The sequence below is a fragment of the Dipodomys spectabilis genome, unplaced genomic scaffold, assembly GCF_019054845.1.
Source record: "Dipodomys spectabilis isolate Male_0828 unplaced genomic scaffold, ASM1905484v1 ptg000106l, whole genome shotgun sequence".
In the NCBI taxonomy this organism is placed as follows: domain Eukaryota; kingdom Metazoa; phylum Chordata; class Mammalia; order Rodentia; family Heteromyidae; genus Dipodomys; species Dipodomys spectabilis.
The window spans coordinates 85,304-101,259 of NW_024870783.1; the positions used below are offsets into that span (position 1 = coordinate 85,304).

At 39.5% G+C, this 15,956-nt stretch overlaps 1 gene segment (V, D, J or C); it reads left to right on the plus strand.

Moving 5' to 3' along the window:
- Nucleotides 1–790: 790 nt before the first annotated feature.
- Nucleotides 791–1,250, plus strand: LOC122114169. The segment is given in 2 exon segments: nt 791–845; nt 970–1,250. Coding segments are annotated over 2 exon segments (336 nt in total).
- Nucleotides 1,251–15,956: the final 14,706 nt, after the last annotated feature.

Sequence of the window (15,956 nt, forward strand, 5' to 3'; positions counted from 1 at the left end):
GATCCATCTTAAATTTCTTTTCTTTTTTTTCTACTTTCCTAACTCCATACATTCCTACATATCTACTTCTACCTAGCCAACTACCTACCTACCCATAATTAGTGTTATTGTTTATCAACTTCTGGGTAATGATGATTATGATTAACTACACTTTGGGGTAGGGCAGAAAAACAAAAATCTCATATATCTGGTGCCAAGGCAGCAGTCTTCTATAATTGTTTTGATTCTGATTATTTTCTGAGAGACTGATATGTAAAAAGCTATGGCGAATACCCTAATATAGATCCTACTGAAATCAAAATATACTTTTTTATATTTTTTGGTTGGTCATGGGGCCTGAAATCTGAGCCTGGGCCATGTCCCTCAGCTCTTCAGCTCAAGGCTAGCTCTCTACCACTTGAACCACAGTGCCACTTCTGGCTTTTTCTGCTTATGTGGTGCTGAGGAATCCAACCCAAGGCTTCATGCATGTGAGGCAAGCACTCTACCACTGAGCCACCTTCCCAGCCCATAAAAATAAACTTTTTAAAAAAGAGTAAGAGAGTCGTTCTGCCTTTGGAAAAACATTTTTCAAGGACAAATTTGTGATGTGCAGGTCTCATTGGGACACATGATAACTTTAGTTCTGGGCTTTGATCTGGATTTCCACCACCCTGCATCTGTGCTGGCTCTGTTTCTTTGCCTAGCAGTTGAGGATTTGCATGAACCCAGAGCACAGCCCACTTGGCCTGAGAACTTCTTTAAGGCTGCTCAAATTCTGTGTATCAGTCAGTCCTAGTCAGCCCATACCATGGACACGAGGGCCCCTGCCCAGCTCCTGGGGCTCCTGCTGCTCTGGTTCCCAGGCAAGGAAGGATAGCACTTCTTCCACCCTGTGGGAGAAGTCTAGGTCTAAAAGCCTGGGTCTTCATGGAAGGTCTCACAGTATAACTAATTGGGTGGATATTTGTCTTTTGTTTCCATTATCAGGTACCAATTGTGACATTCTGATGACCCAGTCTCCATCCTCTCTGTCTGCATCAGTAGGAGACAGAGTCTCCATCACCTGCAAGGCCAGTCAGGGTATTAGCAATGGTTTACAATGGTATCAGCAGAAACCAGGGAAAGCTCCTAAACTCTTGATTTACTGGGCATACAGATTGGAATCCGGGGTGCCATCCAGGTTCAGTGGGAGCCAATCTGGGACAGAGTTCACCCTCACAATCAGCAGCCTTCAGCCTGAAGACTTTGCAACTTATTGCTGTCAATAGAGTAATAGTTACCCGCCCACAGTGGTACAAGCCATAACATAAACCTCCAAGGGAAGCAGAAGTAACAGGCTGGGCTGCCCTAGCTGCTTTGCAGCTGCAGCCAGGCCCCTAAGTTCAGTTGGGGATTTGGTCGATGTGGTCAGTCAGTGACAATCCTCTCAATCTTAACTGTATTTCTTCATCTCAGCCTCACAGTCATCATACAGACAAGGCTTCTGTTGTCATAAAAAGAACACAGATCTGTACTTCAGCGCATCGGAATATGGTATCCAGGGGATATGATTTCCACTTGGAAGGCCTCACAAGAGAGGCATTTGCCCTCCCTTTGTTCCTCTTACACTGTTGCACCCATTTGCTTAGTGAATTCCCTTCTAAGTCTGAGATTCAAGGTTCAGCCTGACCTTGTCTTGACCCATCATGACTCCTCAGGTCCTTCTTTAAAATGAGGTTGGGCTGGGCATTGGTGGCTTATGCTTATAATCCTAGACACTTAGGAAGCTGAGATCTGAGGATCTGATTCAAAGGCAGCCTGGCCAGAAAGCTGCGAGACTCATATCTCCACATAAATACCAGAAGACCAAAAGGGTGGCTGTGACTTAATGTGCTGGAGTGCTAACCTTGAGAAAAAGAGCTCAGGGACAGTGCCCAGGCCCCGATTTCAAGGGCTATGACTGACAACAATAGTTATTTTAGTAAAGTCCTGAGAACATTATTGCTCTGGATCATTAGCAAACACAGAGAGAGAGGAACAATTAAATTATATAATATGCTGGAAAATTTAGGAACTGGAGATCATGTTGAATGATGTAAGTCAGGATTCCAAAGCCAAATATTCCATGGTTCCACTCATTTGTTGTATGTAGAATTAAATGATGATAATATAATAATTAAATAATAGTAACAATAAAACATGGTAACAGTTCATGAAAGCAAAATGGGGAAAATGTCTAAAGGGATATAGGTAAGGGACCAAAGGCACAAATGAAAATGTATTAAGTATAATATATAATATAATGTATGTATATATACATATATTTGTGAATAATGAAGTCAATTATATACTGCAAAAAAAACAGTAGGTGTTGGAGGGAAATGACAGTGGGACTACAAAGAAGGTAGTGAAGTTTTTCAAAGTACACTGAATTTAGGTATAGAATGATCATTAAAAATCACCTCATGCTATTAATATATGCAAATTAAAATTAATCCTTAGGTAAAAGAAATAAAATGGCATAATTTTTCATTAAAATACTGAGATTTTCTTGCATAATTGTTTGAGAAGATTGCTTAACAAACCAAACCAAAACTCCAAATGGAAATCTTGCCAGTTGCTATGTCACAAAGCTTCCATGAGATGCCAAAATCCACACAAAAAGAAAAACTGAACCCTGATCTTAGAGACCTTGGAAAAGCAGGGTGATGCTTCCCTTTTGTCTTTAGGAGCTTAAGCCTGGGGTGCTCTATTCCAGGTTTTCATGGTACACATGGCAGCTAGGACCATGTTTATAGAAGGGGTCATGTCTCCTCATGTACAAGTTCTTATTTCATATTTCACTTTGAAAGTATAATCACACAAGACAAGGCTGACACTTCCACCAGGATTCTTGTGAAATCATCAAGTACAGATCAGAAAGGTGAGGGAAGGAGGGCTGAAGACCCACAGCCCTGAAGGGAACATGTGCACACACCATATCCATTTGTGGGAGGTGAGAGGGGGCTGCACTGTCAATGCTATCCCCAGCAGGGGCCCAGAGTCCTCTGCACTGAGCAGGTCACTGCTTGTGCTCAAAAGAACAGATTGGGTCCTGAGCTTCATGGTGCTCAGGCTAAGAGTGAGGAAGGGGCATTGTTCCCTAGAGTTCTTTTTCAGGATCAGAATTTGAAATGATGAGTTAGACAAAGAAAGTATGTTTATCCATGTGTTAATTTGATACATATGAACAATAGACATGTTACTTCTGCATTCTTTCATTTGTGAAGTGCTCCTATATTTTTTTTTTTAGTTGGTGGGTGTTTTTTTTGTTTGTTTGATTTTTTTGTTGTTTGTTTGCATATTTTTTGCCAGTCCTGGGGCTTGAACTCAGGATGTAGGTGAGGTGTTGTCTTTGAGATCTTTGCACTCAAGGCTAGCATTCTACCACTTAAACCATAATATCATTTCCAGCTTTTTCTGGGTAATTTATTGGAGATCAATTTATTCCTGACCAGGGTGGATTCAAACCATGATCCTCAGATCTCAGCCTCCTGAGAAGCTAGGATTAGAGGAGTGAACTACCAGAGCCCCACTTACTCTATGTTTGAATAAGGACTGGAATTAAGACTCTGTCCTGAGGGCCCTGCTGAATATCCTCCTTTTTCAAGCCCCTCAGAAGCCAAGGGAAGAACCCTGAAGCATCCTTTCCAGTCTCAGCCCTGTTCTGAAGTCTAGGTCTCTCAGACTTTCACCTTGTCCCAGACCTCACTTACTTTCATGGCCCAGATAATAAACATGTTCCTTTCCTGAAGCTCTTCCTTCTTTCAGTAAGATCCACAGAAAGTTCCTTTAGTTTCCCCCATCTCCCTGTCCTCAACTTCATCTCTCAGCCAGTAACTGCATCCCTCACAGCCCAGAGCAAGATCTCTGGTTGAAGGCTATTGTTTCAAACTCTTCCAAGTATTCCAGTACCTAAATCCTTTGCAGACTAGAAACTCATAAGACACATTTTCAAAGTTGCTGAAGCCAGACCTGGAACATGGATCAAGAGAATTTATGTGTTAATGCTAGAGCCTGTCTGCTTTTTAATTCCACCCAGGTAGATGTCTTTTGTCATTCTATTAATAATTTGCCAGGTAGCCTTTATAACTTCACAGCACCCGGCTACCTTTTACTTGTTTTATTTAGTACCAGCTCTGTCCTACAGTGCATGGTAGAGAGAGCAAATCTCTTCCAGCAAAGACAGTGACAGAAATTGAGAGGACCATATGAGAAAAATAAAGGTTAAATTTAAGAGGAATGAGGGGAAGAGTATAGCTTTTGGTAGTAGGTTCATACATTATCACAAAAAGAAGGAAGAAGAGCATTGTAAAATCTTTCCTGGAGCAGGTGTGTTAGCATGTGTTGCAGAGACCATTTATGTTTTAGGTGGAGAAGATGATCAAGTCAAGACTCAGATGCAGTTTATACAATAAATGGTAATGAAGACATCTCTGATTGGACAATGACTTATTTGTGGGCTCTGTGACTTCGAACAACTGTGTTGTCTCCTTGCACCCACAGCAGATGCTTCCATTTGTGATGTTAAGTTCCATGTGACTACTCTGCTGTTTGGCTTCAAATGTGACATCCTGCACTATACAATGCAGTGTGTCACCAGATGCTGATCTCCATGTTGTGCGGCCTGCTAACTTAACTCTAATTCCACTTCCTATTGTCATCTGTGCTTGATTCCTCATGCTGAAGATGTCCTCTCCAAACAGTGTGGCTGCAGTTTGTCCTCACTCTGACCACAGAGCATTTTATTCCATCTGTGTCTGTTTGGATCAAATGGCCTAAATACATTCACTAAAGAATGCTTTAGTACCAGGTACCACTGGCTCATCCCTGTAGTTCTAGCTACTCAAGAGGCTGAGATCTGCTCAAGGTAATTGGAAGTTAGCCTGGGCATGAAAATCTATGTGCTGCTTATCTCCAATTTACCACTAAAAAGCTGGAAGTGAAGCTATGGCTCATGTTTTAGAAAACCAGCCTTGAACAGAAAAGTTGAGGAAACTACCTAAACTCTGAGTTCAAACATCAGGCCAAGCACACACACAAAAAATCACTTACAACCTAAAGTATATTGGTCATGAAAGATAATGCAGGGTTAAGGAGAACAGTGAACTGGAAGTAGAGTTCAGCCATTGTTTAAAGATATTAGATACACAGAGAGAGAGTGAGGGGAGGGAGAGAGAGCAGCTTCCAGTTATTAAGATAGAAGACACAGATGTCCCCCAATGTTTAGTAAATGTTATATTAAACAGAATTGCATGACACTTACAAAGCTAGATATGGAGCCACATGTATTCCTAAGTATAAAGAGGAAATACCTTTTATGATCTGTCCTAGAGAGAGGCAATAAATCAGAGCATTCAGAAGAGAAGGAAATGAGTCATTTGTATGGAGTAAACAGGGCACCAATACAAACAGCAGAAGACACTACACATCTCAGATTAAAATAATTTCACATATAATCCTTTTCAAGAGTGTTATCTCTCATAAAACTTTTTGAACTCTATATTTCTCCATCTGGATAATAATGATTATTATTAATTATTTAATGTGGTTCAGGGAATTAACCTGAATGCTCTAGAATCCTGTGTCACAAAATTCACAGATACAAAATGCAGGAAAATATAAAATTGACCTCCCTTAGGAATGTTTATCTCTCATTGACTGGCTTACATTAACATAAATAGAAAAGAAAATACTCGCAAGTCTTGGACAATGTGGGAAATAAAAACATTTATTTTTCTCACAGGACAGCATATTCTGTTCTCATATCACCAGGGAGAAACACATTATCTACAAGAAAATTGGACATCTGTGGTCTTTAGGTCTGTATTCTGTCACTGAAATCTGCCAGATTGCAGTTATGCCCAGCCCTCCCCAACTCCTGCTAATTTGCATGAGCCCAGAGCTCAGCCCACTGAACTGAGAACATCATAATAGGCTGGTCACAACCTGTGCAGGAGAAGGTTCCACTTAGCACACAGCATGGACATGAGGTTTCCTGCTCAGACCCTGGTGCTCTACAGTTTTGGCTCCAAGTAAAGAAGGACAATGCTGGGGATTATTCATCTCATGGGTTTTTTGTTTGTTTTTTTGTGTTTTTTATTGTGAAAATACCATACAAAGGGGTTACAATTACATGGGCAAGGTAATGAGTACATTACTTATCAGGCATTGTTGCTTCCTCCTTTGTTTCCCCTTCCCATCCCTCCCCATCTCCCCCCCACTCCCACCCCCGAATCCCCCACCCCCATTCCGCGACAAAGTTGTAAAGTTCATTTTTCGACACAACGTCTTATATATCTCATTGTTTCAATGGGACCACCTATATCCCTATTTAAACGATTTGTTTTTTCCCTTCCCCTCAACAAATTATACTATTATCAAATACAGTAAAAACAGGGGTTATACTGTGGGGGAGGACATACAAAGAAACAAAGAAATATCTTATAAATATGTTAGAAACAATAGCAGGAAAGAAAAACAGCCTGCTTCTTTCTGGAAGCACTTGGATAGCATAATTGATTAAATGCATAATGTTTTTCATGTTTCCATTGTCAGGTGCAAGATGTGACGTCCAGTTGACCCAGTGCTACCACTTATATGCATCTCTCGGAGACAGAGTTGTCATAACTTGCAGGGCCAGTCAGCACATTAGCAATGAGTTAAATTGGTATTAGCAGAGACCAGAGAATGCTACAAAGCTTCTGATCTAATTTGCAAATAGATTGGCCTCAAGGTTCAATGGGAGTTGATCTGGAACAGAGTTCACACACCATCAGCAGCCTGCAGCCTGCAGCCTGAAGATATTGCCACTTTGTACTATGAACAAGATAATAGTAGACCTCCAATAGTGATACAAGCCATTACAAAAACCTCACAGGGAAGCAGAAGTGAGAGACTGGGCTGTCCCAGCTGCTCTTCATGTATCTCCACCTGCTGACAGAGCTTCTCAGGTGGAATCAGTCTTTTAAGGTGACTAGAATGTATTGGGAGGAAGGTCCAGGAGGCATCTGCACACCCTAACTCTGTCTTCTTTCTCGTGCAAGCAGCATATATCTGACATTGCCTCTTCTGACTTACAAAGAACACACATCTGTGCTTATGTGTAGTCCAGGATGTGCTAAAATTTGTAGTCATTCAATAAAGAAGAAGCCTTTCTAGGTATGTCAAAGTAAGCTTTTAAAAGCAGGGCAACATAGTTTTTACAAAAGATTTTTTAAATACAGCATTGTAAAAAATTGTCATTAATTTTTAAACAACTTATGATTAATACATAATATATTTGAAGTACAGTAGGTTTTAGCATGTACACGTATTGTCCAATCATCTAAACAATGTAACTAACAAATTAGTTCAGCAACCTAAACATTTATCAATTTCTTGTTGTCAAGGGATATTTTTCTTTACCAATGAGATCTTTAAAAACCTTTTTCTAAACTAAAGGCAGGTACCTATATTCCACCTGCACCAGAATCAACTCCAAATAGATCCAAGACCTCAATATAAAAACAGACACCTTGAAAATATTACAGGAAGGAATAAGATAAACTCTAGGGCGCCTTAGCACAGGATGAAATTTTCTAAATAAAGACCCAGAAACACAACAAGTCAAAGAAAGTTTGGACAAAAGAGACTGCATGAAACTACAGAGCTTCTGCATGGAAAAGGACATAGCAGGCAAGATCAATGGAAAGCTCAGGGACTGGGAGAAGAACTTCACTAGCCATACAATGGACAAGGGCCTCATATCTAAAATATACTTAGAATTCAGAAAAATAAATCCCCCAACAATGAATCATCTAAGAAACAACAGCCTGATTAATAAGCGGATTAAAGACTTAAACAGAGACTTATCTGAAGAGGAAATAAGAATGGCCAGTAAACACATGAAGAAATGCTCAACTTCTCTAGCCATAAAAGAAATGCAAATCAAAACATTGAGATTCCACCTCACACCAGTTAGAATGGCTTTAATCAAGAAGTCTAATAATAACAGATGCTGGAGGGGATGTGGCCAAAAGGGAACCCTATTGCATTGTTGGTGGAAATGTAAGTTTGTTCAACCACTTTGGAAAGCAGTATGGAGGTTCCTCAAAGTACTCCATATAGAGCTCCCCTATGACCCAGCAATCCCACTTTTAGGCATTTACCAAAACGATCACAAACAAGGCCATACTAATGCTACCAGAACAACTATGTTTATCGCAGCATTATTCACCATAGTTAAGCTATGGAACCAACCCTCGTGCCCCTCAGTAGAAGAATGGATTAAGAAAAGGAAATCTATGCCTCCATAAAAAATGGCATCACCCCATTTGTTAGGAAATGGAAAGACCTGGAAAATTTATATTAAGTGGTGTAAGTCAGACCCAAAGCATCATAGGTTATATGGTTTTCCTTATCTGCAATAACTAGTATATGCCTAGGACAAGAAAGTTCTGTATGTATGACCATATAAGCTGATGTTAAGTGAAATGAACCCCAAGATAGGGACACAATTTTTTTATATTTCTTGCTGTTCTTTTTAATGTACTATGTGATCATTTTTTGTCTATTTCTTTGTATGTTCTTCCCCGATAATATTTGATTCCAGTGTTCTGCAAAATGCTTTTTTAATTTTACTTACACATTTATTGTCTTTAAGTAGTTGTACAAAGTGGTTACCATTCAACAAATCAGTTTGTGAGTACAAGTGCAGTTATAAGTATGACACCCTTTCATCATTCTCCCCCATCCCTCCTAGGCCTTCCCTCAATACTCTTCTCTGAAACCTCACTCCATGTGTGAATGACAGAGACACAAGAGAGGCCTTGAGCAAAGGGAAGGGAGGTGACCTGGATGCACATTGAATGCACTCTCAATCCGCACACCAGGGTGTATGGAAGAAGCAGGATGGACTTGTAGTGTAGGAAACCTGACCCATCACTGGCAGTTGTCATGCTATGTAGATAAAGGTAAGCCATTAGAGATTCAAACAATAAATTGGCATGAAAAGTTTAAGAAAGATCAGTGACATCAGTAACCAACCACCAAATGCTAAATAGACTTCAAAGTAGTTATTTTATGGATTATAAATGCTAGGAATGCTTAAACATCATTGAAGCTTCTGATCTTTCATCAAACATCTAAAAAGGAATATATGAAGAAAATAATGGAACAAATAAGGTCCCAATAGCAATATGAAAGAGACCAAATGGGAATCTGAGAATAGAAAACACAATGACCTCACATGCTTCAGTTCTTAGCTAACACATCCTGATCGTCCAAAGAGACTTCTTAGATTTCCATCAGTGCAAACACCTTCTTCAAAAATGAGTTCTCACATACTTAGGAATCCCTCTCATTGCTGCACCTCCGGACAACTAGTTTCCCCAATGACATCTAAAATGCTAACCAGTCCCTCTGTCACCAAGAGATTTTTTTTTTTCTTTTTTTTTTTTTTTCCTTTTTTTTTTTTTTTTAATTTAATTTTATTTTATTTGAGAACATACTGTACAGAGGGGTTACAATTACATGGGCAGGATAATGCATACATTTCTTACCAGGCATTGCAGCCTCCTCCTTTGTTTACCCTTCACCTCCCTTCCCAGCCTCCCCCCTCCCCCCCCACCCAATCATACCCCCCCTCCCCCCGCAACCGACATTGTAAAGCTGGTTTTGACATGACATTTTGTACTTCTCGTTGTTGCAACAGGTCCACCTGAATCCTTAAACGACTTGTTTGTCCCCGTCTCCTCCACTGACATCAAATATAGTGAAAGAGGGGGTTACACTGTGAGGGAGGGACATACAAAGCAACAAAGAAATAATCTTATAAATGCGTTAGAAACACATGCATGAAAGAAACAAAAGCATTAAAATACATATTTGAGGGTTCGTTTTCCTAACATCACATTCTCTGACTTTTTCCGCTTGACTCATACCTATACTAGATATTGCAAATAAGGGAAACCATGGGACCTATGTTTCTTTGGGCCTGGCTTACTTCACTTAATATAATTTTTTCCAAGCCTTTCCATTTCCTAACGAATGGGGCAATGCCATTCTTTCTGATGGAGGCATAGAATTCCATTGTGTATATATACCACATCTTCTTGATCCATTCATCTACTGAGGGGCATCTGGGTTGGTTCCATGTCTTAGCTATGGTAAATAATGCTGCAATAAACATAGTTGTGCTGGTAGCTTTAGTGTGGCCTTGTTTGTGATCATTTGGGTAAATGCCCAAAAGTGGGATTGCTGGGTCATTGGGGAGCTCTATGTGGAGTCTTTTGAGGAACCTCCATACTGCTTTCCAAAGTGGTTGAACAAGTTTACATTCCCACCAACAATGAAGTAAGGTTCCTTTCTGTCCACATCCCCTCCAGCATCTGTTGTTGTTAGAGTTCTTGATTTTTGCTGTTCTAACTGGAGTGAGGTGATATCTCAATGTTGTTTTGATTTGCATTTCTTTTATGGCTAGGGATGTTGAACATTTCTTCATGTGTCTATTGGCCATCCTTCTTTCTTCTTCAGAGAAGCTTCTCTTTAAGTCTTTCGCCCACTTACTTATTGGGCAGTTGTTTCTTTGAGGATTTGTTGTTCGGTGGTTTAATTTTTTGAGTTCCAAGTATATTTTAGATATGAGACCCTTGTCCGTTGTATGGCTAGTAAAGATCTTCTCCCAGTCCGTGGGCTTTCTATTGATCTTGCTAGCTATGTCATTTGCCCTGCAGAATCTCTGCAACTTTATACAATCCCATTTGTCCAGCCTTTCTTTGATTTGTTGTGTTTCCGGGTCTCTATTCAGAAAATTTCGGCCTGAGCCAAGGAGACCCAGGGTTTCTCCTATTCCATCCTGTAATGTTTTCAGAGTGTCTGCTTTGAGTTCAAGGTCTTTGATCCATTTGGAGTTGATTCTGGTGCAGGGTGATATATAAGGATCTAGCTTTAGTTTTCTACATGTAGTTAACCAGTTTTGCCAGCACCATTTACTGAAGAGGCTGTCTGTCTTCCATTCTATTGTTTTAGCTCCCTTATCGAAGATTAGATGGCTATAGGTCTGTAGGTCCATTTCTGGGTTTTCAATTCTATTCCATTGGTCCTGAGGTCTGTTCTTATGCCAATACCAAGCTGTTTTGATTACTATGGCTTTATAGTAGAGTTTGAAATTTGGTATTGATATTCCTCCAGCAGTGTTCTTTCCATTGAGGAGCGTTTTTGCTATTCGGGGTCTTTTATTGTTCCATATGAATTTTTGGATTGCCTCTTCTATTTCCTTGAAGAATGAGGGTGGAATTTTGATAGGTATTGCGTTGAATTTGTAGATAGCCTTGGGAAGTATTGCCATTTTCACGATGTTAATCTTTCCAATCCAGGAGCATGGGAGGTTTTGCCATTTTTTAAGTTCTGTGTTGATTTCCTTTTTCAAGATTTTAAAGTTTTCATCATAGAGGTCCTTCACTTCTTTAGTTAATTCCGAGGTATTTTATTTTTTGTGGGGCTATTACAAATGGAGTTGCTTTCCTAATTTCAGCCACACTTTTCTCATTGTTGGCATACAGAAAAGCCATTGATTTTGGGGGGTTAATTTTATACCCTGCTACTTTGCCAAAGTTTTGAATCAGCTTGAGTAATTTGGGAGTGGAGTCTATGGGGTTCTTTAAATACAAGATCATGTCATCTGCAAAGAGGGAGAGTTTTATTTCTTCTTTCCCTATTTGGATCCCCTTTATGTCTGCATCTTGTCTTATTGCTGTAGCTAGGCATTCTAATACTAGATTGAAGGGAAGTGGAGAGAGTGGGCACCCTTGTCTTGTTCCTGAGTTAAGAGGAAATGGCTTTAGTTTTTCACCATTGAGTATAATGCTGGCTGTAGGTTTGTCATATACAGACTTTATTGTATTGAGGAATGTTCCATGGATTCCTAATTTTTCCAAAACCTTCATCATAAAGGGGTGTTGGATCTTGTCGAATGCTTTTTCTGCGTCTATTGAGATAACCATGTGGTTCTTATTCTTGCTCCTGTTGATGTGATGAATAATATTAATTGATTTGCGTATATTGAACCAGCTTTGCATCCCTGAAATGAATCCTGTTTGATCGTGGTGTATGATTTTTTGGATGAATTGTTGAAGTCGGTTGGCCAAAATTTTGTTGAGAAGTTTTGCATCAATGTTCATCAAAGAAATGGGTCTATAGTTCTCTTTCTTTGATGAGTCCCTGCCTGGTTTTGGGATGAGGGTTATGATGGCTTCATAGAATGTGTTCGGTAGTGAGCTTTCTCTTTTAATTTCATTGAAGAGTTGGAGGAGAATTGGTGTGAGCTCTGCTTTGAAGGCCTTGTAAAATTCCGCTGTGAAACCATCTGGTCCTGGACTTTTCTTAGCTGGGAGGTCTCTTATTGCTGTTTCTATTTCAATGCTTGATATGGGCCTGTTAAGATAGTTTGCCTCATCTTGGTTTAGTTTTGGCATGTCAATATTTGCTAGGAAGAGGTCCATTTCTGTCATGTTCTCGAACTTATTAGCATAAAGTTTTGAGAAGTATTCCCTTATAATGTTCTGAATCTTGGTTGTTTCCGTGGTGATGTTTCCATTCTCATCTCTGAGTTTATTAATTTGGGTGTGTTCTCTTCTTTTTCTGATAAGATTTGCTAAGGGTCTGTCAATTTTGTTAAGTTTTTCGAAGAACCAACTCTTTGTTTTGTTGATTCTTTCTATAGTTTTTTTGGATTCTAATTCATTTAATTCTGATTTAATTTTGATTATTTCTTTCCGTCTACTGGATTGGGGTTTATCTTGCTGCTCTTTTTCAAGGAGGTTTAGATGTGTCATTAAATTGTTAGTTTCAGATCTCTCCAATTTGTTGGTAGGAGCTCAGAGCTATAAACTTGCCTCTGAGTACTGCCTTTGCTGTGTCCCAGAGGAGCTGGTATTTTATGTGTTCATTTTTGTTGAATAGCATGAACATTTTAATTTCCTTTCTAATCTCTTCCATGACCCACTCATGATTCAGCAGTGTGTTGTTCAGCCTCCATGTGATACCGGACTTTCTTTGGTGGCTTTTGGTGTTGAGTTCTAACTTTATTCCCTTGTGGTCAGAGAGAATGCAAGGTATAACTTCAATGTTTCTGAATTTAGACAAGTTTGCTTTGTGGCCTAAAATGTGGTCTATTTTAGAAAACGTTCCATGTGCTGCTGAGAAAAACGTGTATTCTGATGCTGCTGGGTGAAATGTTCGGTAAATGTCTGTTAAGTCTAGTTGATCTATGCAGCTGTTTAGATCTGCGGTTTCTCTGTTGAGTTTTTGCCGAGTTGATCTATCTAGTGGGGAGAGTGGTGTGTTAAAATCCCCAACAATTAATGTCTTTGGATCTATATGGGATTTGAGGGAAAGTAGTGTTTCTTTGATAAATTTGGGTGCTCCATTGTTTGGCGAATAGATATTTAGAATTGTAATATCCTCCTGAAGGAGAGATCCTTTAATTAGTATGTAGCGACCTTCTTTATCTCTTTTCACGAATTTTAATTTGAAGTCTATTTTATCTGATATTAGGATTGCAACTCCCGCCTGTTTATGGGGGCCGTTTGCTTGGTAGATTTTGTTCCAGCCTTTAACATTGAAAATGTGTTTGTTTTTACGGGCAAGATGTGACTCCTGCAGGCAGCAGATAGAAGGGTCTTGTTTTTTAATCCAACTAGACAGTCTATGTCGCTTAATTGGAGAGTTCAGTCCGTTAACATTAAGAGATAGGACTGAGAGGTATTTGGGAGTTCCTGCCATGTTGTCTACCTTCTTGGGGGCTGCAAAAACTGGGTTCTTCATATGGTTCTTGGATTCTCAGTTTGGGTGCAGTTTCTTGGCCTTTATTGCGGTCTTGTTGGTTTTCTTTGTGTAGGACATCTTTAAGAATCTTTTGTAGGGCTGGTTTGGTGGAGATGTATTGTTTCAATATTTCTTTGCTATGGAAGGTTTTTATTTGGCCTTCAGTTATGAAGGAGAGTTTAGCTGGGTACAGTATTCTTGGTTGATAGTTGTTTGTTTTTAGGGCATGGCATACATCATTCCAGGCTCTTCTTGCTTTGATTGTCTCTGCTGAGAAATCTGAGGTGATTCTAATTGGTTTCCCTTTATAAGTGATTACCCTTTTCTCTCTGACAGCTTTAAGGATCTTTTCCTTGTTCTGAGTTGATCCTGTGTGGATTATTATGTGACGGTGGGATGTCCTATTCTGGTCTGGTCTATTTGGGGTTCTAAAGGCTTCTTGTATCTGGACAGGCCTATCTTTTTGCATGTTTGGGAAGTTCTCTGCTAGGATCCTGTTAAACAGATTTCCTAGACCATTAACTTCTGTTTCTAGGTGCTCCTCTACACCCATTATCCTTAGATTAGGCCTTCTGATGGTGTCTTCCAGGTGTTGGATAGATCTATCATATTTCTTGGACTTGTCTTGGATGGTTGTATGTTCTTTCTCTATAATATCTAGGCTGTCTTCAATCCCTGAGATTCGATCTTCTGCATGGTCTAACCTGCTGTCAAGACTCTCTACTTTGTTTTTTATCTCTTTTCCTTCTAGTTGGTCAGCTTTGATGGCTTCAAGTTCTTTGTTGAAGCTCTGTTTTAGGTCTTGTATGAATTTCTTTACTTCCTTAATTTGGTGTTCAGTGTTTGTCCTCAAATCACTTAGTTGATTGGTTATGGTTTCTTTGGGCTCCCATTCCTTCTGTTGGGTTCCATTCAGCATTCCCTTTGTGGTCTCCCTGACTTCCTTCATCTCTTTGTTAATGGATTCCATGAATGCCTTTAGTGATTTTTGTGTGTTCTCTACCTGGTCTCTCAATTCCTGTATTACTCTTTGATTAGCTTCCTCCCGTTCGTGGGATTCCTGCAGATCTCTTTGAGTGTTCTCAGCCTGCTCACGCCATTCCTCTCTTTCTCTTTGAGTATTCTCAAGTTGTTCACGCAAATCCTGTATCAGTTTTTGAGTATATGATATTCCTGTATAAACTTCTGGGATGCCTCCTCTCTCTCCCTATCACGCTCATACAGAGTCCTTTGTACGTTGTCAAACTTTTCATTTATCATGTTTGCCAGCAGTGTTTGTAGAGCTGTTTGGGAACTCTCCTCTGGATTATTCATTATCTGTTCTAACCCCTGATTATCAGGATTGGGAATTGAGATACCCGAATTTGCCATTTTTCTTGTGTTTTTCCGGCTTACTCTGCCCATTTGAGATGAAGATAGCACCAGTTTTGTGCTAGAACACTATCTTAAGGCAACCATCAACCAAAGTTTGCATTTGTACAGTCAATAGTCTACAGATACAATCTAGTTCAACAGATACATCTATTCGACATCAAACAACTTTATGTTAAAGGACTTCGAACCGCAGAGAAGAATTTGGAAAACCAGAAATTATTAGGGTTAGGGAGAGATGTGGGTAAAAAATAGGAATAGATTGGTGTGGGGAGGCACAGGGAGAGTTAACTATGTCCTAATCACAATGCAGGAAATAGGTTGGGTAGGATGTAAGTAGAGAGAGAGAGAAAAAGAAGAAAGGGAAAGGGGAATGAAAAGAGACCAGAAAATAATATAGAAACGTAAAAATTAATGTTATTTTAGAGATTAAAAGACCATCTATTTATAGAGGAATATGAATATGTTGAGAGAAAGGGAGGGACATAGAGGAGATGAGAAAAACTTTAAAAAAATGCTTAAAATATTATATAGGTATAAAGAGGTAGTACTGCTATTAATGAATTTAAGTCTCAGAGGTTTTGAATTGAGTAATAAGTTTGTGGATTAAGTGTGTACACAATGGGGGATAGGGTCTACTGGTTAACTACGGGTTTATCTGAGGATGTGCAGGACAAGAGTTAAGTCACATAAAGATGAACAAATAGGAAAAGATGGAAAGGATAGGAAAGTGAGAAGAAAAGATCAGAAGTTCAGTAGAGCTAGAAAAAAAAACAAAA